This window comes from Euleptes europaea, chromosome 1, assembly GCF_029931775.1.
Source record: "Euleptes europaea isolate rEulEur1 chromosome 1, rEulEur1.hap1, whole genome shotgun sequence".
Lineage (NCBI taxonomy): Eukaryota > Metazoa > Chordata > Lepidosauria > Squamata > Sphaerodactylidae > Euleptes > Euleptes europaea.
In genome coordinates this window covers 102,791,526-102,813,404 of record NC_079312.1, presented here as the reverse complement: position 1 = coordinate 102,813,404, position 21,879 = coordinate 102,791,526, and the positions used below count along the sequence as shown (strand labels likewise).

The following is a 21,879-nucleotide window of genomic DNA, read 5'->3' as shown; positions in this document are numbered from 1 at the left end:
CCTTTCCATAGTCTCGCTGTTCACGGTGTTTTGAAGGGTTACACAGTTGGTGCCCTGAGGCAATCTGCCAGAAAAGTTGAACATCAATTTTGTTGAAATAAAATTGAAATAGCTAGAAATTCTAGAACCAGCATTAAGGCTTTATTTCAAATGGGTGATGTATTGCAGAAATTGTAAAAGAATCGATGTACTGAAAACATGGGACATTATTTATTGGCATTCTTTCTTTTTTGAATATGAGTATAGTATTTTTGAGGGACGTGTCCATATCAGAAAACTTCTGGCGCAGTAATACTGATACTTGAGGGATTTTTTTCTGAGTTAAATTTGCTTGTCATACTTCCAAAAGGCTTTATTATTATAGTGTTTTTAAAATGTGAAAAGTAAAAGCTGGCTCCTTCCTTCCCTGCTGTGATTCTGCAGGAGTTAACTGTATGTGTTATGTATTGCCTCTGAAAGCAGGTAATTGTGTTACATCTCTGCATTGGGAGTAATTGAATCCTTTCAATTGAATCTGATGCAGAGCTGTGGCAAAATTACCAGGTGCCTGCTGAGACAAACCCAGCACAATGAATCAGGTAGAGACCTGGGGTTGGGACAGCATCTCTTCTGTGGGTGGACAGAGGATTCACAAGAGGATTAAATTTTCTCATGGCACACTGAGAATTTCTGTTTTAAGGAATACCTTCTTTTAGGAGCACAAATGCTTATTCCTGTTGTAGAAAGCATGTTGGAATGTTAAGATGAAATTTAAACCATCATAGCAATAGGGTTGCTTCTCTGGGTTGGGAAATAACTGGAGATTTTGGGGGAGGGTGGGATTTGGAGAGGGGAGGGACTTCAGTGGGGTATAATACCAGAGTCCAACTTCCAAAGCGGCCATTTTCTCCAGGTGAACTGATCTCTTTCACCTGGAGAAATGGGCTAGAACTAATAAAATGCACTTCAACAAAGACAAATGTAAAGTTCTGCATTTAGGTAGGAAAAATCAAATGCATAATTATAGGATGGGGGAGACTTGTTTGAGCAGTAGTGTGTGAAAAGGATCTTGGGGTCTTAGTAGACCAAACACTGAACATGAGTTAGCAGTGTGATGCTGTAACTAAAAAGGCAAATGCAGCCTTGGGCTGCATCAACAGAAGTATAGTGTCCAGATCACGCGAAGTGATGGTATCGCTTTACTCTGCTCTGGTTTAGACCTCAACTAGAGTACTGTGTTCAGTTTTGGGTACCACAATTTAAGAAAGATGTAGACAAGCTGGAACGTGTCCAGAGAAGGGCAACAAAGATGGTGAAGGGTCTGGAGACCAAGTCCTATGAGGAAAGGTTGAAGGAGCTGGGTATGTGTAGCCTGAAGAGAAGACTGAGAGGGGATATGATAACCATGTTCAAGTACTTGAAGGGCTGTCATATAGAGGAGGGTGCCGAGTTGTTTTCTGTTGCTCAAGAAGGTCGGACCAGAACCAACGGATTGAAATTAAATCAAAAGAGTTTCCGTCTAGACATTAGGAAGAATTTTCTAACGGTTAGAGCGGTTTCTCAGTGGAACAGGCTTCCTCGGGAGGTGGTAAGATCTCCTTCCCTGGAGATTTTTAAGAAGAGGTTAGATGGCCATCTGTCAGCAATGCTGACATAATGTTGCTTAGAGATTTTTGTATGGGCGGACTTGGAGAGAAAGCTTTACTCTAAAGGCTAAGATAAAGGATTTATTGAAAATATTGCCATGGCATTTTTGTAGTTGGTTAGGAAAACTAATCCTTAATTATACCCTGAAATATTTGTTGTATAAATGGCCCTGTTAATCCAACAAGCACACTTAAGTGTTTTACTGTCAGCTGAAGGAAGATTAACCCTTGAGGATGAAGGTAAAACACTGGATTCTCTGTACAATTCAGCTTCCAAACACATGAAGCTAGTCAGGTGACAGCTTAAATCTGGGTGTGGTCAATATTTTGGTGACACCTTGCTGTGAACCGCTGTGCAGTCTCATCAGCTTCCATGGATGGCAAAAGGATGGAATAGCATGGATGTTGCAGGAAAAGTTTAAGGAGCAAATTCATGTCCACCTGTGGACCCCGTTCTCTTGTCCTTATACTTAAGCTATGGAGAACGCTGTTACTTAAGATCTTTTGCTGAGCAGGATCACACCTAGCCAGCGGACCAAAGCCTTGCTTTGTGACTGTCTTGTGTATTGTGAGGAACAAGGCTGGGAAGTTTATTCACCGTGACTGTTGACACCTGGGATAAGGCAGAGTTGTACCATAAATTATTTACTCAAGAGGAGGAAGACCCCATCTAAAAATCTGTACACAATTTTTTTCATTACAGTACATACGTATAACTTGCATGTAAATGTAAAACACCTTCTTGATGGCACACCTGGAAAAGTCTTATTTATCTCTCTTATTAAAGCAGCTTGCACCTTAATGAAGTTGTTCAAGTAGTCTTCAAAGTACTGAATTTACTGTTTTTTTAACTAAGCTGCCACTACTGTAGTTTATCACTTGTTAAAAATGATTACAGTTCTCACACTGTGGTGTTTCCATCCACCATATTTTCCTGTTCAGACAATGCCTGTGGATTGTAGGCCTTGACTCTTTCAGACTTCCACCTTAGGAGACTTTTTCTCACTAAACTACAGTGGTAGCTACTGCACGTCATCTTACCACAGTATAGTTTTGTATAAGAAATGCAACTTGCAAATTTACAAAGTAAATACAACCCAAGTTGTTTTAGTGGAATGCTACACAGTAGGCGGTGCAAACTTCTCTCATTCAGAAATGTCCAAACAAAAAAATTGCAAATGTTATTGTCAATAAATATTTTGTTTTTATTTCAAAGTCCCCAGAGAAAGAAGAGTTCCATGTAGTCAACGTGAAGCTTTTTTGAGAGAAAATCTGTGACTCTCCACTGCATGAGTTATATGCTACCTACTAACCCTGAAGAAAAGCTGGAAAGGAAGTTACAGGCAAGGAAAACTAAAAGTTTGGAATTGAACTTGGAGGATCTGGGCCTAGAAATGCCTCAGGTAACTTACCAGTAATTTATATTGATTTATCAGTAGTTGGTATATAAAGAACAGACCATAATAATGATGCACAGTAAATTACAATATCTTTAATCGTAACAAATTATCCTGTTTGTTTCCTGGGACTTGGAAACAGCAAGTAGCAGAGCAGCTGCCAGACGGAGAATGGGAGTAGAATTAGGAAGTAGTCCTCTTAGTCTTGTTCCTAGAGCATTACTTAATACATAAATAGTAGGCAAGGGGAAGAGCAAGGAAGAGGAAATAATTGATAAAACTGGATGTTATTCTTGCGCATCCATCTGCATCTGTCGGGCTAACAAAAATGTATGAGGGGTCTTGACCTTGTCTGTGAGGGAGAGGGGCCAAAGCTGGAGACAGAAACATGTACAGCAGAAAGAAAGCTGGACAGCTGTGTAATTTTTAACGAAAGTCTCCAGTTCTGGAGAGAGTGACCCCTGTGGCTTTGCAGGGCATGGCAACGAAAGCTAAAGAAATGTAGAGGTGAGATTATCATGGTTTTGCATCAGCGAAAAGATTTGTGTATCTGCCATGCAGGTCCCGCCAACGTTTTCACCAGCAAAGGGGGGGGGGACTATGTAGGAGTAGAATCTTAGTTGCAGGACAGTGAACTGCTAGGCAGCAGTTGCATCAAGAACCCAAGTTCTTTAGAAGATCATTTAGATCAGGGATGGCCAACTTCTATATTATCTGTGTCTGGAAGTGCATGTTGTCTTATCTTACAACCTGAGCCCCTTGTGAACAGTGAGGCTGTTCAGCAGTAGTGGCCTCACCTAGCACTATAGAAATGTGGACCAATTGGCATGCTGCATACAAAACCAAAAGAAAGACATGACGTGAAAGTGTGCAATTTGTCTCTGTCACATCTTTTCCTTGTTAGTGAAAATGCTCAAACTTTTGACCTTATCTTTACTAAAATTTGGGAATGCCAGTTGACAAATAGATTTACTTTGTATACAGCAGTCAAGCAAACCAGTGTACCCTTCCCTCAGACAACCAAATAAGTGGGGGATGTAGTAATAGGTGACTAAACCTAAATATAGAATCTAGAGAGAAATCATGTGTTCTGGATGTCATAAATGACTGATGTTTAACAAAGAGAAAACTCAAAAAATCCTGGCTTAAAAAAACAACACTAATAAACTTCTGTTGTAGCCTAGTGTGAGTGGAATGGACCCTCCTTTTGGGGATGCCTTTCGAAGCCACATGTTTTCAGAACAGACTTTGATGAGCACAGACCTCTTGGCTAGCAGTTCTGATCCAGATTTCATGTATGAATTGGTAAGTTGACTTTCATTTTCTTCTTAATCATAGCTTGGCCTTTTGTGAAATGAGAGGGTGTATGGCCTGCAGAAATCTGTTCAGCAAAGCCTAGTTTAATGTATTTCTTTATTAAATTTAATCACTAATTGAGGAAGCCTGAATTCATCAGCCCGGCAACAGTGGCCTCTTGCCAACGAAAGGTTGAAAAATCTGGCCAAGAGACAAACAAACAAACAAAGCTTTGGCATACCTTTTTACTGAGGAGCTGCTTTACTGACTGAGCTAATTTGAAAAACGTTGCTTTCTCGCCCGGCTACATTCAAGGAAATATGCAAGGAAAAACTTGCCTTTTTAGTTGTGATGTTTCATCTTGGATCCTATGTGGACCGAACATGGCTCCTTCCAGCCCTCCAAAACGTTAAGGCTGGAGGCTACAGGACTCGCATGCACAAATGGCGGGGGGGCAGGGTGGAATCACCCTCTCCTTCCTGTTTTGTCGGTGGAAATTCTGTTGGCATAGGAGTGGTGCCAGCCTGGTCCTTCCTTTTCAGTGCAGCTTTCCAAGTTATGACTTGTTGTCTTTGCAAGTCCTGCAACTTCCAGCAGCAACTTCTTGCAGATCTCCAGGGGGGAGGTGGCTAGTGAGGGGGGTGGATGGGAAAGAACGGTCTCTTCAGGCTTCCTTGTGTGTGTATTCCACGTGATCTAAATCTTCAAGCTAAAACTATTGTTACTTATCTTGTAATGTTGCAGTTTACATTTATTAAGTCCCAGCCACATGCTAGATACAGGGTACTATTAACTGTTGTCAACCTAAGCAAAATCTGAAACCCTCTGTTGTGCTTTTGCCTTAATCTTGTCCTTAAGCAAATAGTGTTCCATTCTTTCTGTTTTCTGCATCAAAGTTTATCTAAAACTATTAGCATTTTATATGAAGGATACTAAAAAGTAAGGTAGATAACAATCTAACTAAAATAAAGTACTTCAGAGTCTGGATGTTGTATGTTCATACATGATAAACGTGTGTTATCTCTTCTCCTTATACCTTTTGTATTTTACTAGTGTCACTGACAACCAAACAGCTTGTCTAGTTTAAAAGAATTTGTTTATTGGCAGTTATAATTGATGGGGTTTTTTTTGCTGGCAGTCAAGCATTGAACTGGGCATTAAAATTGCTGTCATCAGTTTTTGATTCAAAACTGACAAAGTGGCTTGTACTGTTGTGTCCTTTTTCGGTATAAATAGAATTAAAGGCATAGGTGACCCATGTAAATTAGCCTATAGTGTGGCTGAAAAGGACAACAAATTTAACTTATTTATTACAACTTTCTAGGACAGAGAAATGGATTACCAGCAGGGTTCCAGGGACAACCTCCTTTCTGTAGAGGACTGTAAAGATCTTGAGAACCTGGAATCTTTTACAGACATTCTGGATACTGAAATGCCTCTCCCTTCAAAGTGGGAACAGTGGGACACTTACTGTGAAGATTTGACGAAGTACACCAAATTAACCAACTGTGACATCTGGGGAACAAAAGAGGTGGATTATCTGGGCCTTGATGATTTTTCAAGCCCATACCAGGATGAAGAGGTGATCAGTAAAACTCCAACTCTGGCACAGCTCAACAGTGAGGACTCTCAGCCTGTCTCAGATCCACTGTGCTATTCAGAATTGCTGTTCAATGTAAAACAAAGCCAGTTGACGTCTCTGCCAGCAAAGAAGATCACAACCAGAGCAGCAGCCCCAGTTTGTTCGTCCAAGACTGCTCAAGCTGAGGCACCTTTATCAGAATTTGCTCAAAAAGCAAGCAAGGCCAATTCAAGCACACAAATCATGGTGAAGACCAATGTGTACAGCAATGAGAAGGTGAACATTCATGTTGAGTGTAAAGATTATGTTAAAAAGGCAAAAGTAAAAATAAATCCTGCACCCCAGAGTAGGTCTGCAATGAACCAGGCTTACGCTGATGCTGCAAAAGAAAATACTTGCTACTGTGGAGCTGTAGCAAAGAAACAAGAGCGGAAAGGGGTCGACTCCGTTCAAAGTCACAGTGCTCCAATTTTGCCTTTTAAAGAGACTCAGGCGCTGCTCCTCACTCCACCCCAGGACACTCCAGGACTAATCGCTGAGGAGAGCAATCTCTCTGCCAGCACATCGGTTTCAGATCCATCACAGAAAAAGGAAGAACACAATTATTCTCTCTTTGTCACGGACAGCTTGGCTGAGCAGGCAATCAAAGCTGAACCTGATGAGGATGAAGATGAGGAGGAAGATGTGGAAGATGAAGACCACGATGAAGGGTTTGGCAGTGAGCATGAACTGTCTGAAAATGATGACGACGAGGAGGATTATGAGGATGACAAAGATGATGATATCAGTGATACTTTTTCTGAACCAGGTAACTAAGTTTATTGTCTGTAACCGGGTTGCAACCTCCACTAAGCAAGCACTGTGGGAGTGGGGATGTAATTTTGAATTGGGACAAGACTAATGACTTACATGGCACATTTTGTTGAAGAATTTTAAATTACTTGGCAGTCACAACTGAGAAAACAATATCACTGTTGAGAGGTTGTTTTATGCCTTAAGGCAGTGGTCGGCAAACTCTTTAGTCAACAGAGCCAAATATTAACAGTACAACAATTGACATTTCTTTTGAGAGCCAGTTTAAACCCCCCCAGCTGCCCGACGAAGCAGTTTAAACCCCCCCACACACCAGGCTTCCCGGGACTCCCGGGAAGCCTGGCGGGGGGGGGGTCTTTAAACTGTTCCACCCCGCCTGGAGACACGCCAGGGGGCGGGGGGGGGCGTCACACCTGCTCGCAGCTGGAGGGCGGCGGCGCGGACGGGCGCTGCGCCCTGCGGGGCTCCGGGGCTGTAGTGGGCTGCCTGGAGCGCCGTCGCCTGGTGCGGGGCGGGCCGGCGGGGGGCGCAGGCCCGGCGCAGCAGTGCCTCCAGCCGGAGGCGCGCCGCTTCCCGCTTGGCCTGGGGTGGGGCCGCCCCGCCCGCCTCCTCCTCCCGCAGCAGCACGCCCACCAGGCCGGCGGCCGGCGCCAGCTGCTCGCGCACCAGCTCGCCCAGCCGCTGCCCCGCTGCCGCCGGGCCCAGTCGGCACAGCACGAAGGCCAACGGGCACTCTAATCTGGAGAACTGGGTTCAATTCCCCACTCCACCACATGAATCCTACTGGATGACTTTGGGCTTGTCACAGTTCTTTCTGAACTCTCTCAGCCCCACCTACCTCACAAGGTGTCTGTTGTGAGGAGAGGAAGGGAAGGAGATTGTAAACCGTTTTGATACTCGGTTCTTGTAGGTTATCCGGGCTGTGTGACTGTGGTCTTGGTATTTTCTTTCCTAACATTTCGCTAGCAGCTGTGGCAGGCATCTTCAGAGGAGTAACACTGAAGGACAGCTTCTCTCAGTGTCAAATGTGTTGGAAGAGTAATATATATAGTCAGAAGGGGGTTGGGTTTGAGCTGAGTCATTGTCCTGCAAAAGTATCAAAGGTAATGTGCTAATGAGGATGTGGCATGTTAATGTGGAACCATTGTATCCTGAAGTGATCTGTTAACATGTGGAATCCAAAGCTAATCTGCATGGCTATTGTGGACTGTAGTCTTTGTTAGTCTGGAGTTTTTTAGGACAGGAAGCCAAGCCTTATTCATTCTTAAACTCTCTTTTCTGTTAAAGTTGTGCTGATGTTTATGAATTTCAATGGCTTCTCTGTGCAATCTGACAAAATAGTTGGTAGAATTGTCCAGTATTTCAGTGTCTAGGAATAAGACCCTGTGTCACTGATAGGATGGAGAAACCTTTGAAAAAACATAACCTACAAACAGTGTTTAAACCCACCAAGAAAATACAACAGATGCTACGATCAGCAAAAGACAAAAGAGACCCCCTCACCTCTGCAGGAGTATATCGTATACCTTGCAGTTGTGGACAAGTTTTCATCGGGACCACACAGCGCAGCATACAAACAAGAATAAAAGAACATGAAAGATACTGCAAACTTGGCCAACCTGAGAAATCAGCAGTGGCTGAACATGGACTGACCCAAACAGGACACAAGGTCTTATTCCAAGACACTGAAATACTGGACAGTTCTACCAACTATTTTGTCAGATTGCACAGAGAAGCCATTGAAATTCATAAACATCAGCACAACTTTAACAGAAAAGAAGAGAGTTTAAGAATGAATAAGGCTTGGCTTCCTGTCTTGAAAAACTCCACACTAACAAAGATTACAGTCCACAATAGCCATGCAGATTAGCTTTGGATTCCACATGTTAACAGATCACTTCAGGATACAATGGTTCCACATTAACATACCACACCCTCATTAGCACATTATCTTGATACTTACAGGACAATGATTAGCACATTACCTTTGATACTTTTGCAGGACAATGACTCAGCTCAAACCCAACCCCCTTCTGACTATATATATTACTCTTCCAACACACTTGACACTGAGAGACATTGTCCTTCAGTGTTACTCCTCTGAAGATGCCGGCCACAGCTGCTTGCGAAACGTCAGGAAAGAAAATACCAAGACCACGGTCACACAGCACGGTTAATCTACAAGAACCGATGAACTCTGACCGTGAAAGCCTTTGACAACATTCTGATACTCCTTTCAGCTGAGAAAATTGGGGTGTAAAAACCAACTCTTCTTCTTTTGAGCAGGCTAATTCTCCTCTGCTTCTTTCTCTTCCCTTTTTCACTGAATTGCTCTGAGCATTCTTCATTTTTGGAGTTTTTCATATTTCCCTCAGGCTGGGTTTTTTGTTTGGTTAATTTAGAGTCATACTTTTCTGCCTGCTTGTAAAGTCACCCAAGTATGTACAAACGTCTGGTTTGTTTGAGGGTGGCCCAACTTTACCTGCTTTTGTGATCACAACTTTACTATTTGGAATGACTGACAAGTTGCCTATTTCCCACTTTCTTCCTTTCCCTGTACTTTGAAGAGATTCTCCTCATTTCAACTCTGTTCCTTTTGCCATGGGAGAAGTTAACCTATGACTTTATTACTTTTTTAGGATATGAAAATGATTCTGTAGAGGACTTGAAAGAAATGACTGCAATATCTTGTCGGAAAAGAGGCAAGCGACGATATTTCTGGGAGTATAGCGAGCAACTGACACCGTCACAGCAGGAGAGAATGCTGAGGCCATCTGAGTGGAATCGTGATACATTACCAAGTAACATGTATCAGAAGAATGGATTACATCACGGTAAATATGATTTCCAAACAATCTAACTCTGTTTTCCAGTTTGTGTCATACAGCAATGAAGAAGGCAAGCTTATCTCCCCTTAGAGAGAGAGATATGGAGGCATTGATAAATGTAGTTTGTGAAGATTCATTGATAATTTTTCTGCATTTCTAGGTTTTGGGTGATTTTGCAAACCAGAGGCAAGATGAACTATACTAAATATATTTCAGTCCCTTTCCCTGACCATCTGCCTTGCATCCACAGAACGCCTGTTCTGGATGCCTCTGGTCAGGCATGATTGATATATAAGTATGCACTTAAGAAGCCTTAGGTGTCTAGTTGGCTTTCCGATATCAGGTCATGAACCATCTGGCAATAGGTCCACCACAATGATGTTTTTGGTTGGTTATCGGTGTTGTACTCGATCTTTGCTTACATTTATCTTTAAATAAAAATGTAACTACTTAACATTCTTTACACTGGCTGATTTAAAAGAATATGATAATACCACCCATTGATATCTACATAGATAATTAAAGGAGAGCAATTACTTGAGCCTGTTTATTGTTCCTTACTAAGGATAAACCGGCCACTAGATGAGCCTTGTCTAAGAGGCAGCTGATAATTCAGATCCCAGTGTTCATGGTTTTTTCAAAATTATCTTCCAGCTATAGCCAGCTGTCCCCCCTGACAGGGATCATGTAGGTGGCTAACTAAATATCTAAACTTCAAACACGGTACCAAGTTGCCTGTACTCAGATATCATTTTAAAGTATATAAATGCTGTTAATACATTTTGGCGGCTACTTATAAAGAAAATAAATAAGATCACAAGTTTCTCATGGTTATATGGTGATCTGTTGGCCCCAAATCAGTATGCCCCATCTTTAAACTGTGTCTTTACTTTTATCGCTAGCTGGATATTCCTGCCATTTTCAGATGTTTCTCACTCCTGGACCCCAGTACCTACTATTATCTATTGATATTAATTATATTATTTTTATCTTCATCTGTAGTTTCTTTGTGGCCTCTCTGCAAGATTGTACTATTCTGGGTTTCTTAGCTGTCCATTTGACATTTTCCAGTGTTTAACTAAGGGAACCAGGGCAGCTCTGATTCTGGCCTGCAGAAATGTCTTCAATGATCTTTATAGTCAAGACCAGCAACCACTTCTCTATATTTCTGGCTGTCTCTGTGACACTCTGTCATTTCTCCTTTGCGCGCAGGGTCTCTGCTAGTAAAGCTCTGTACCTGCACCATCTTTGGAGTCTGCAAAAGCCTCCCAGTTGTATTAGGTCATATACTGTGCTGGATAATTAACAGGAAAGAGCCAAAAGAGGCTGTGTTTAAAAAGTAATCAGAGGATTTGAATGGAGCTTACAGTACACTGGCATCAGATAACACAGTTTTTGTATTCATTTAAATAGGGAAATACGCTGTTAAGAAGTCACGAAGGACTGATGTAGAAGACTTGACTCCCAACCCTAAAAAACTGCTACAAATTGGGAATGAACTGAGGAAACTGAATAAAGTGATCAGTGACTTGACTCCAGTCAGTGAACTTCCCTTAACGGCTAGACCAAGGTCAAGGAAAGAAAAAAATAAGTTAGCCTCCAGGTAATGATTATTTCATTTATTTTACAACTGGCTTTTTATGCTCTGTACAAGTAAGGATCTCTCTTTCCTTAGTCAACATTTTCAACATGGTTGATTAGGAGAAACAACACCAACCAGTTTGTGATATCACAGAGGTGTATTCTTGTACCTGGAAACATGTATTATGCTGTCTTTCCCCACCACCACCACCAATATGACAAAAATTTGATTGGATTCTGCAGAGAGCTGGCAGATCTTCAACTATGACAGGGGCTAGCAGAAATCTAATTGCACATATTAGTGAATTTCTGAAAGTTGTAATACCTTGTAGAACTAATGTTGCCATGAATATCTGGAGAGGGATAAGATAGTTCCTTCAGTAGAGGAATTGTGGTATCATGTGGTATTCTGAACAGTAGGCCATAGAATCCAAGACTTGGTTGCACTGATAACCACTATAATACAGGACTCATGTATACTCTGACATGATTAGATATATTTTTTTCATCGCTTACTGATTTTTTCCTCCCTCCCGATATCACAGGGCTTGCCGACTAAAAAAGAAGGCCCAGTATGAAGCCAACAAAGTGAAACTGTGGGGTCTCAACACAGAATATGGTAAGCCATATTTTAAAAATAAAAATATGGATTAACTGGTGGCTTGAGTCAGAGTGATAAGCTGCGGTACTGCAGTCCAAGCTCTGCTCACGACCTGAGTTTGATCCCGACAGAGGTTGGTTTCAGGTAGCCGGCTCAAGGTTGACTCAGCCTTCCATCCTTCCGAGGTCGGTAAAATGAGTACCCAGATTGCTGGGGGTAAAGGGAAGATGACTGGGGAAGGCACTGGCAAATCACCCCGTAAACATAGTCTGCCTAGTAAACGTTGGGATGTGACGTCACCCCATGGGTCAGGAACGACCCGATGCTTGCACAGGGGACCTTTACCTTTTACCTGAGTCAGTTTATCAGGGCCTGAAGCCTGGTAGTTTTCTGTATCGATGGGTTGCTCTAGACAATCAAGATTTTAAGAATGACTTGAGCCTATGAAGTTTTGCCAGCTAGCAGTCTAAATCCATAGTTGTTCGTTTTATTCATACATAAAGCCAAGTTATGGAGCTTATAAGTCAAAATAAAACTTTAAGCAATGAATTGTGTTAAGAACCTTCATTATTGTTTTGGGCCCCTACCTGGGAGAAAAGCTGGGTATAAATAGTGCATTATGGTAGGCATGGCGCGTACACTTAGGGAGGTGTGATCTTCCCTCCTAAAAGGTTGCAGTGTGGGAGGCTCATGCTGTCACTTTACCTCTTCTGCAGATAACTTGCTGTTTGTCATCAATTCCATCAAGCAAGAAATTGTGAATAGAGTGCAGCAGAGTCCTAAGGACGACAGAGGAACCAATATGGGACAGAAGTTTGATGTGCTTGTCAAAGATACTTTAGGTAAGTAAATATCAAATGTTGTGTTTGATGGAGGAAGCTGGGGAAAGAAGCAGATGAAAGAAGCAGCTGCCTGTGAGTCCCACAAAGACAGTGATGAGAGCTGGGGGCGCCCCATGTAGACGGCAAGCCGTGCAATGCAGGAGGCTGCGTGGGTGAGAGGAAAGCAAGGAAATTGGATGGTTTCCCCCTCACTTTCTATCCTCAATGCAGCCTTTCATACTGTACAGCTTTTTTGTCCCTGTGGATCCCACCAACCCTCATTGTTGTGCTTTCAGGATTCACAACTGCTTAGTGGGAAGGCAGGATAAATCAGTTTTCACCAATCCCTTACACTGAAGCTACATAAAACTCAGGCCAGTGCTTCTTCGGGTACTATAATTTGAGACAGTCCTTTTTAGTCTGCAGATGCTGAAACTGAAGATGAAAGCTATTGCTCTAATCCAGGGGGTCCTTGACATGGCGCCAGTGGGTGCCCTGGTACCCACCAAGCATATTTAGAAAGTGGGCCAGGGCCAGGTGGGGCTTTTGCCCAACTGGGCTTCTGACTGGCTTTGCTTTAGCAGCAGCTGTCTTCGCTGTGTGACTGAAGAGAAGCTGTATGTAAGCAAGAAAATTTGTTAAACAATATGTTCAACTTAAGAGGTGTCCTGTTAAGCAGAGTTTCTGCCTAAAATGTTGAAGAATTACTGTTAAAGCTATACATACACTCCCTGACATTTTGTGGTTTACTCCACCTCCAACAGCAGCCATTTTGTGGCTGTGCACCCAACCCTGTGTCAGAATTCCAAAGGTGACCACAGGCTCAAAATGTTGGGGACCCCTGATCTAATCTGACACCCCTGCTTTTGGAGTATGTTGATACCTAAAATATACCTAAGTGGTGCCTGTGCGGCATCAGTTAGCAGAGTAGTGTTCCATTCCTGAATGGTTCTAGAAGTCAGCAACTTTTTCCTGCTACTGCATCTAGATATTTCATCCTTGTAGCTTTCACCTTGTCTTCAGTGCATATTCATCTTTTTCCCTCCAGCACTTTGAAGTCTATCACATGTCCCTGATTTAATCTTTTCTCTCAGTCAAAACTCTGCTCTGAAATTTTCCCAAGGTTAAGAACACCCTGATTGATGCTGGGGTAGTGGGTTTTCAGTTGAAACGCAGTGCTGCAAATTATTTGACCTCTTGTGAAATCTCTGATACCATGCTTTGATTAATACGGTCTAAAATTAGTGCAGGGGGCCTTTCTAGTTGGGTTTATGCAGGAATATGCAACCCTTACTAACTTGCTGCATACTGTCCAATTAAATTTCCTCAGCAAGTATGCCTGTTGTGCTGGAAACTCATTTTCCGGGACTTGGTAGGCCGAATGGAATTTCTGAGTAAAAGAGAATCCTCTCTCAATCAAATAAATCCATTATGGCTGTGATAAATGGGTGGGGTATTACATCAACATTTCAGCACCTATTGCATCCATAATTACCGGTATCAAAATTCCTCTTCCTCTTCTGGCTAAAAATAACTGGCAATAAATTTTTACTTTGTTTTTAAACACAAAATGATAAACACCAGCAAGGTTATCTCCTTTCCTTTCAGTATCCCTACAGTTCAGTTAACTGTTCCCTTGTTCTTTTTCCCTCTCTCTCTTACTTACTTGGTCTAACTTTTCCAGCATGGCAGTATACAGGACAGTATCCTGAAATAAGCCCAGCGTTATGGCTATTGGCTGTGCTGCACAGTATGGTTACCCTACAGGAATAGGAAGTTGTGCTGTTGGTGATAAATTAAAGCCAGCAGTAATGACCCACTAAAACAGTTTAGCCTTCATCTTCAGTGGTCTGAAAAGGCCTTGAACTTGAGGAAGAGTTGGTTTTTGAACCCTGCTTTTTTCTACTGTAAGGAGTTGAAAAGCATTTTACAATCCCCCTCCCCCACAACAGGCAAATTGTGAGGTAGCTGGGGCTGAGAGAGTTCTGGAAGAATTGTGACTAGCCTAAGGTCACCCAGCAGGCTTCATGTGGAGGAATGGGGAATCAAACCCGGTTCTCTAGATTAGAGTCTTAACCACTACACCACGCTGGCTCAACAATTCCATGATTGCAGTTAGTGTATTTTGCTAAAGCCTTTTTGGCAATATTGCTGCCTATCCAAGTATTGCGTATACAGTCTCTTCATTATTAATCCATCTTCCTAATCTTTTGCCTTTAGCTAATATTTTTAAAATGTTTATGATGTCCTAGTTCTGTTCACCTACTTGATAAGCATATGGGAGTCAACATTTGACCTCTGGTGGGACAAGCTAGTCTAGCCCTGGGAAAATTGATTCCCAAGGTTGCAGAACCCCCACGGATCAGGTTGCCAGGTCCTTCTTCACCACTGGCAGGAGGTTTTTGGGGTGGAGCCTGAGGAGGGTGGGGTTTGGGGAGGGGAGGGACTTCAATGCCATAGAGTCCAATAGCCAAAGTGGCCATTTTCTCCAGGTGAACTGATCTCTATTGGCTGGAGATCAGTTGTAATAGCAAGAGATCTCCAGCTACTACCTGGAGGTTGGCAACCCTACCCACGGATAATTGCCATGCCCTTTGGGAAGAAGGGAGAATCATCTGCCTGCATCTTCTGTCAGCAAAACTTCTCTAACAGGCTAGGGAGAAAAACATGATTCTGTGCCTTCCCCACTGCAGCCCCTTGACCTATGTGGCTGTTAGTCCATGTTTTGCAACCATGGGGAGGTAAGTATGCCAAAGTGTCAGTGCCTTCCACTGATAGATCATGGGATTCCAGCCTGTTGCTAGTTCCAAATTCTTTGAAGTTGCTGAACACCAAGAGATCTAGAAACTATTTGGTATGCACTATGCACTAACAAATCTTGATTAGCTTGGTTGGGGGCGACAAAATCAAGTATCTTAGTAACATTCTAAAGAGGCATCTTGCTCATTCTTCCAGGACCACCTGTAGCTGAGCAAACATCTGAATTTGTGAACCAGGTTTTAGAGAAAACAGCAGAAGGAGATCCTACAGGAGGCCTCGTCGGGCTTCGAATACCTACATCAAAAGTTTAGCAGATATTAGTTTATCCATTTTCATTCGTCAGAACTCTGCCTGTGTCATGTACTACATTGTAAAATTCTGGTCTGCATGTGAGTTTAGCATTATTTAAAACACAGTTTAAGTTGAATCATTTTTTTCCTTTTTAGAGCAATGTAGTAAGATGCGTGAAAGCATGATATAAAATGCTTAATGGCATTTTGGAGCATAAACCTCGTAGTTTAAGTCTGCTTCTGGCATAAATGTGGTGGCTTACATATTCATTTTAAAATTAAGTTTATCTAGGACCAGATTATATAACTTAACATAGGAGCAGTACATGGTTTTGCAAATAAAATTCTTGCAAAATGCCAAACATTATAATAGGTTTATGCTCTAACTAAAATTAAAAAACCCTCTCATTAAGGGTTTTGTTTTTAGAATTATTGCTCTTTTTGTTCTAAATTAAAACAGTAAGTTTTCTTTGCAACCATAACTTGTACATAGCACACCTGGCAATAAAGCTAGTGTGCCATATAAAAATATATATAATTTTCTGAGCTTGATACGGTATTTAAATGTCTGTGCAAGTAAGAAAAAAATGTATACTCTTTGTGCCTTGTATTAAGGGGGAGGGAGGGCGGGTGGGGAGAAATACAACTATAAGCTGGTAAAAAAAAAGACTTTTGTATGATGAGAAACCCTTGTGGGGGGACAAGATGTATAGATGGTCTCATGGGGTTTAACGTATTTGTTCCAGCTCTTACAAATTTTGAATGTATATAGGAATATGTTGAAAATGTAGATATGCCACAGAGTCTATGTATTGTATAAAAGATGGCTCTAGAATACTCAATTTCGGTACTTGGCCGGAAGAAAACAAAATACTTGCACATTAATGCGATTGTTTATTTTTGTACCAAAGACAAATGCAACTGATATGGCAAACTGCCAGTTTAAGTAAAGTTTTGCACAGCTTACATGATACTGTACTGAATGTATAAAAAGAAAAAAATTAAAGGTCAGGGTTAGGGATCTTACTGAACTGTGAATTTCTCTCTCTTTGGGTCCAATTATCTACAGAAGGAGCATTCATACATAACTATTATTTTGCTGTTCTTCTAGTTTGCTTCATAGTAGAAAAGTTGGCAATCTAGAAGTCTGTAAATCCTTTTTTTTCTGCACTTAACAGTAGAAAAGTTTAATATATTTGGATTTTAGTAAACTATTGGTAAAATAGATTTGAACTTTGAGAATTAAAAAAAAAGTTTAGCTTGTAGTATACTTCCAAACAACCAAAATAAAATTATTTTTATTGTGATGTGTATATATGTAAAGAGAGAAGAGCTACAAATATCTAATTCCTTAGTTGCCACTTTTCCAGTTGTTGTATTATTGTGCATGTGATGTTTCCAAGGATCAACACAGGCTAAAAAAAAAGAATTTATAGATTTTATATTTTTGTACAGATGTTTCAACTAGCTTCTTCAAACTTCTACGTGACTTAATGTTAACTCAGTAGTTTCTATCATTGGGGAAAAATACAAACGTGCGTGCAATTCCGCTCACAAGAGTCTGCTTTGTTAGTCAGTGTTAAAGTACCAATGAAAAGCTTTATCTCTTGATGAGAGAATAATTTATGTCAAGACAGGATCATTCTCTGGTTTCATGAATGCCTTTCTTCCCCTTTATTTTATATATAGATGACTACACAACACTGTTTTATGAAGAATACCAAATAAGTCTTTTGTAGCTCTAAGCAAATGCAAAAAGCTCATGAAGGTTTTCTCCCTATTCTTTTCATATTTTTTTGTAGTGCAGTTCCTTGCATCTAAATGGAATCTGTGTCGCTGTGTGCAAGCAGTGCATTTTACCTTAAAAAGAAAAAGTTGAAACATTGGGGAAAGCCAATAGACCACTACAGTAGCACCGGAAGCCTTGCCTCCCATATATTCACCTCTCTGCTTCATACCATTGTCTACCTTTAAAAAAAACACCTACATGCAACAACCCTAAAATTTATCCAGAATATTGGCAAAACTTCAGCAGAAATGTCACGACAGATCAGAGATCTTTTAAAAATGTCAATGAAGGATCTGCAAGCCTGAAATCGTGCTGGCATATCAAAGGTTTATCTGGCAACGCTTGGGCTGTAGAGCTATGTCTTCTTACATCCACCTATTCTGACCTCTTTTAACAGAGTTCAGTTTGACTAAACGGCATTTAAATGCCGAGAGTCTAACACTCAGTCAGGATTTGGCTGGCACATATACTGACAGACAGGTTTATCCCTTGGTAAGAGCTCAGGCTTCTCAGAGCTGACACTGCTTTTACAGCTTTTTGTTGTTGTGCATGTCTGAAAACCAGAATATGATTTTGGTCTAGCATTGAATAAAGAAGACTTTGAATCTTTTTAGTGGATTCCATACCCTTGCATTTCAGTGTTTTCTATGTATTAAGTTATAGTCAAAAAGCTTTTAAATAGTTGAGCTTTTTAATGGTGACACTTTATTTTGTATCTATTTATATATGTATATCTTAGAAAAAAGCACTTTGTTTAAAAAAGAAAAAAAAGATATTGCATTTTATATGATTCCTGCCATTTGCTGCTAACTCTGGGCTGGTCAGAATGCTGCAGCGATACTTGATCTAAATAAAACCTGGCAGTAAAATGTAGAGTAAAGTTAAGACCTTTGCTGGTTTAACCTTATTGTAAAGATGACATAGGCAAGCTGTGCAGCTTTACATTTTAACCAGGGGACTCTGTGGCATTTAAACCGTCTAGAAATGGTTGTACTTTTAATGCCAGTAACAATCTGCTTCCTCTAGTGTCATTTAATATATGTTTAGTGTATACTTATCACAAAGATTTTAAAAAAACCAAATGTTCATGTTTTTGTTTGGAAAATTGTGGCATGCATTTTTGGATGATTATCTTTAGAGGAGCTCTCTAAAGGTTTTCGGTGTTCATACATGGTATGTGGATCTTATTGAAGTCTTGGGTCACTTTCTGAGTGTAGGCATCGTGAATATTCTAATGTCATCCAAAAGCAATTACACACTTTATTTTTTAAAAAAAAATCTAAACCTCTCTCATACACTGGATTCTTTGGAGTTGTTTCCATATTAAGGCATGCTTTTGCTAAAAAATTTGTTGGTCAAATTGAGTGCCACACTTCTATTTTTGAATCGATATGAGAAAATGCTTATTCTGTACCATGTATGGTTCTTGTCCTTTACCCATTTTCTCCATTGACAGATTATGATGTGGCTTTATATTGTGCCTTACTTGTATATTAGAACCAAGCTTATTTTTCATTCCCCAGGACTCCTTAAACCCTTGAATCCTCTTGGAAGCAAAGGACAATAAAAGTATCATGAAGGAACTTCAAATACATTTGATTTAACATTGTATTGATAGTTTGTACTGGCATAGGGTGACCACTTTTTCAGTTTTGGAAGATAGGATTTTATAGTAATTCCACTACATCTCTTTACAAAAGCTTCTCTGCCTTTCTTGAATTTATCAAGCACATCTTGATATATTTCACTTTCTGGGGCTCATTAGTAATAGTCTTCTTGCTGGTTAAGAACTGGCTCTTTCCACTCCAGTATCAATGCAAACAGTGACTCTATAAGAAATTGGGCACAGATATACTAAGTTCACTAGTTTGGTCAGCGATATCTTTCTAAACTCAGACTGAGTTCTAGTGGGAAACAGCAAAACTTCTGTAAGATTAAAGGTCGTTTTGAATAATCTTAAAGCAACAGACATTTCTCAAATACCGTACTGTTTGGGTTTCATTTCAAAGTCTCTATTCTGATGTTTGCCTTCATTAATAAATCTGCTTGTTCACAAATGTCAATAACTGATGTATTGTTTCTCTTTAAGTCTTTTAAATATGGCTAGCTTTTAAAATGGTAATAGCCTCCTACCTATTTTTGATGGGTTATATTACATCTTGCCTTGAGAAAAAATAGCATAGCCAGTCTATTTCTTGACTTATTTAGCAGTCTTCCTAGAATTCTGTTCAGGCACATTCAAAGTACGTAATACAGATACTCAGGTCCTGAGACCTGGATTTCACACGTCTGTAATCATGATTTTGGCTGTAGCTGTAAAATCATGTACTTTAGTATGCCACCAAATGGAAGCCTATATTTTGAATAGCTGAAACCTGCACAGGTGCAGTTCTGTTTTTATTATTTTTTACCGGAGGGATTGTGCAAAGTACATTTCAATGAGTTGCTAACGCAATGGCTGATTCTTTCCTTTTTTATTATTGCATTTAAGGGCATTACCATGTTGAGAGCGCAACACTTACGAATATTTCCGATATAATTGGGATGCTTTGTCAACATCGCAGAAATGGCACTTTAGCAAATACTTCCTTCACAGCATTCTAAGCTTGATTGGATTTTGTACTGATACGTGTGCTTTCTGGTCTGTCTTATTTCCCCCCTGTTTATCTAGTGTGGTAGAAAGGTGTTTGCGCAACGTTATGCTTAGCCTCTTAAGACATTCATGAACTTCCACACGAGCATATTGATCATGCACTTTTTCTCCCTAATCTTCAACACAGTGTCTTGGAAGCAAGGCTTGTTTGATCTCAGTAAAACTTACTTCCATGTCAGACGTTTAGGATTTGTAGCCTTAGTCTGTCTTCAACTAAAAGCAGAACTAACAGCAATATCGTCATCTTGTGGAATTAGACCAGGAGTAGTTCTAATCTAACTTTGTCTTTGGGTAGCCGGCTGATGAGGACCACGAAGGATCCTGTTAGCCATCACTGACTTAATTTTGGCTTTTAATCTTAACCAAGCATGGAATGTCTTTTTTTTTTAATCTAAAGTTTAACTAGATGTCTTCTGCTTCACATTTATATAGCACCAACCCCATCCAGATATAAAAGACTTGTGAGAAATGGGATACTCAGAATTGGTTTGGGCTTTAGGAATAACTTCATTCCCCGTGGTCTTCCATGGAATGAAAAAATAATGGATAAACAGCCTGTGATTCTGCAGTATATTCCAAAAACTGAGGTTTTGGCCTCTTGTACTGCTTTTATTGGAATGAAAACCATATGTGAGATTAAAAACTCTAAGGCTACCATCCTAAACATGCATAGCTGGAAGTATGTCATCCTGCAATCAATGGGACTGGTTTCTAAATGAACAGGTTGGAGATTGGGGTACAAGGCTGATAGCATATGCAAGCACAGAAAAGTTTTTGAAAGGCAAAAAAAAAAGTATTTAACAAATATGGTCACCTTCCTATGCTTGGAATCATGTTTGTAATGCTATTAATGTTCTGTAGTCCGTTTCCAACTGGAGCTCAGACAAATGTACTGAAGGTCTTGTCTCTGTTTAGAAAATTTACCTTGTTTAAAAAGCATGATCTGTTTGAAACTTTTATAATGTTTAATGTTGTGTAATTTTTTTCCCTTTTTAAAAAAGAGGCACAATAAAAACATTGATTTGTTTACTCTGTCACCCTTGAGCCCGATCACTTCTATTCAGATACAAACTCATCAATGTATGCAACATCCTTTGTAATTGAAAATAAATCGTGAAGAGAAGTTCTGACACTTTGGTGCCTTGTGTGTGTTTTGTCTATGTTGCATAGCTGGAAAGGCAGCTACCATGAAGGTTCCCTTTGGTAGCAGTAATGATTTTTGTACACATGTACATAGAAATGTCTAACTTGCAGCAGTAGCCACAGGGTAAGAAATCTTGTTCCTCTTTAATCCCTTTTCCAGTGACTGGAAGCAATCAAACTGTTGGTTTCAGTTTTATACTTTGCATATATGAGAATCAAATCTACATGAACAGCAATTGCCAAACACTGAGCAGCAGATGAGCAACAACAAAAATCACCAGTGCTGTATACACGTAGTCACTCAACAACCAGCACGGAGGCCAAGGAGGGTCCCAGAGAAATGAAATCAAGTGAATTATATCAAATATAATAAAGTCAATAGACCTGTGTTATACTGTGTTAAACATACACAGTGAAATATGGTCAGTCAGGTCAAATAACTATATAAATAGCCCATTGAAGTATATGGATTAGAGCAGCAGCATTGAAATGTGGATTCAGTAAGGTGAGATGGAGTTCCGGTAAATGCCCGTTTCAAGCTTTCTTCATCAGCCATCAAATTCAAAATCTTAAACTGGGGATGTACTTTCATTCTCCCAGACATACCTTGTAAAATCCACAAGTGTATACTCTGAAGTGTATACACTCCTTACTGAATCCACGTTTCAACGCTGCTACTCTAATCCATATACTTCAATGG

At 40.5% G+C, this 21,879-nt stretch overlaps 1 protein-coding gene across 1 annotated transcript in view; it reads left to right on the top strand.

Annotated features, from left to right (window-relative positions):
- CREBRF (CREB3 regulatory factor) overlaps positions 1-15,734 on the top strand; it is a 32,133-nt gene extending 16,399 nt beyond the window's left edge. The window contains exons 2-9 of the mRNA XM_056858144.1: positions 2,842-3,028; positions 4,202-4,327; positions 5,643-6,708; positions 9,353-9,547; positions 10,955-11,144; positions 11,668-11,741; positions 12,440-12,565; positions 15,500-15,734. Coding sequence (XP_056714122.1) covers positions 2,915-3,028; positions 4,202-4,327; positions 5,643-6,708; positions 9,353-9,547; positions 10,955-11,144; positions 11,668-11,741; positions 12,440-12,565; positions 15,500-15,615 — 2,007 coding nt within the window. The 5' untranslated portion in view covers positions 2,842-2,914 and the 3' untranslated portion in view covers positions 15,616-15,734. The remainder of the gene's footprint in view (positions 1-2,841; positions 3,029-4,201; positions 4,328-5,642; positions 6,709-9,352; positions 9,548-10,954; positions 11,145-11,667; positions 11,742-12,439; positions 12,566-15,499) is intronic.
- Positions 15,735-21,879: the final 6,145 nt, after the last annotated feature.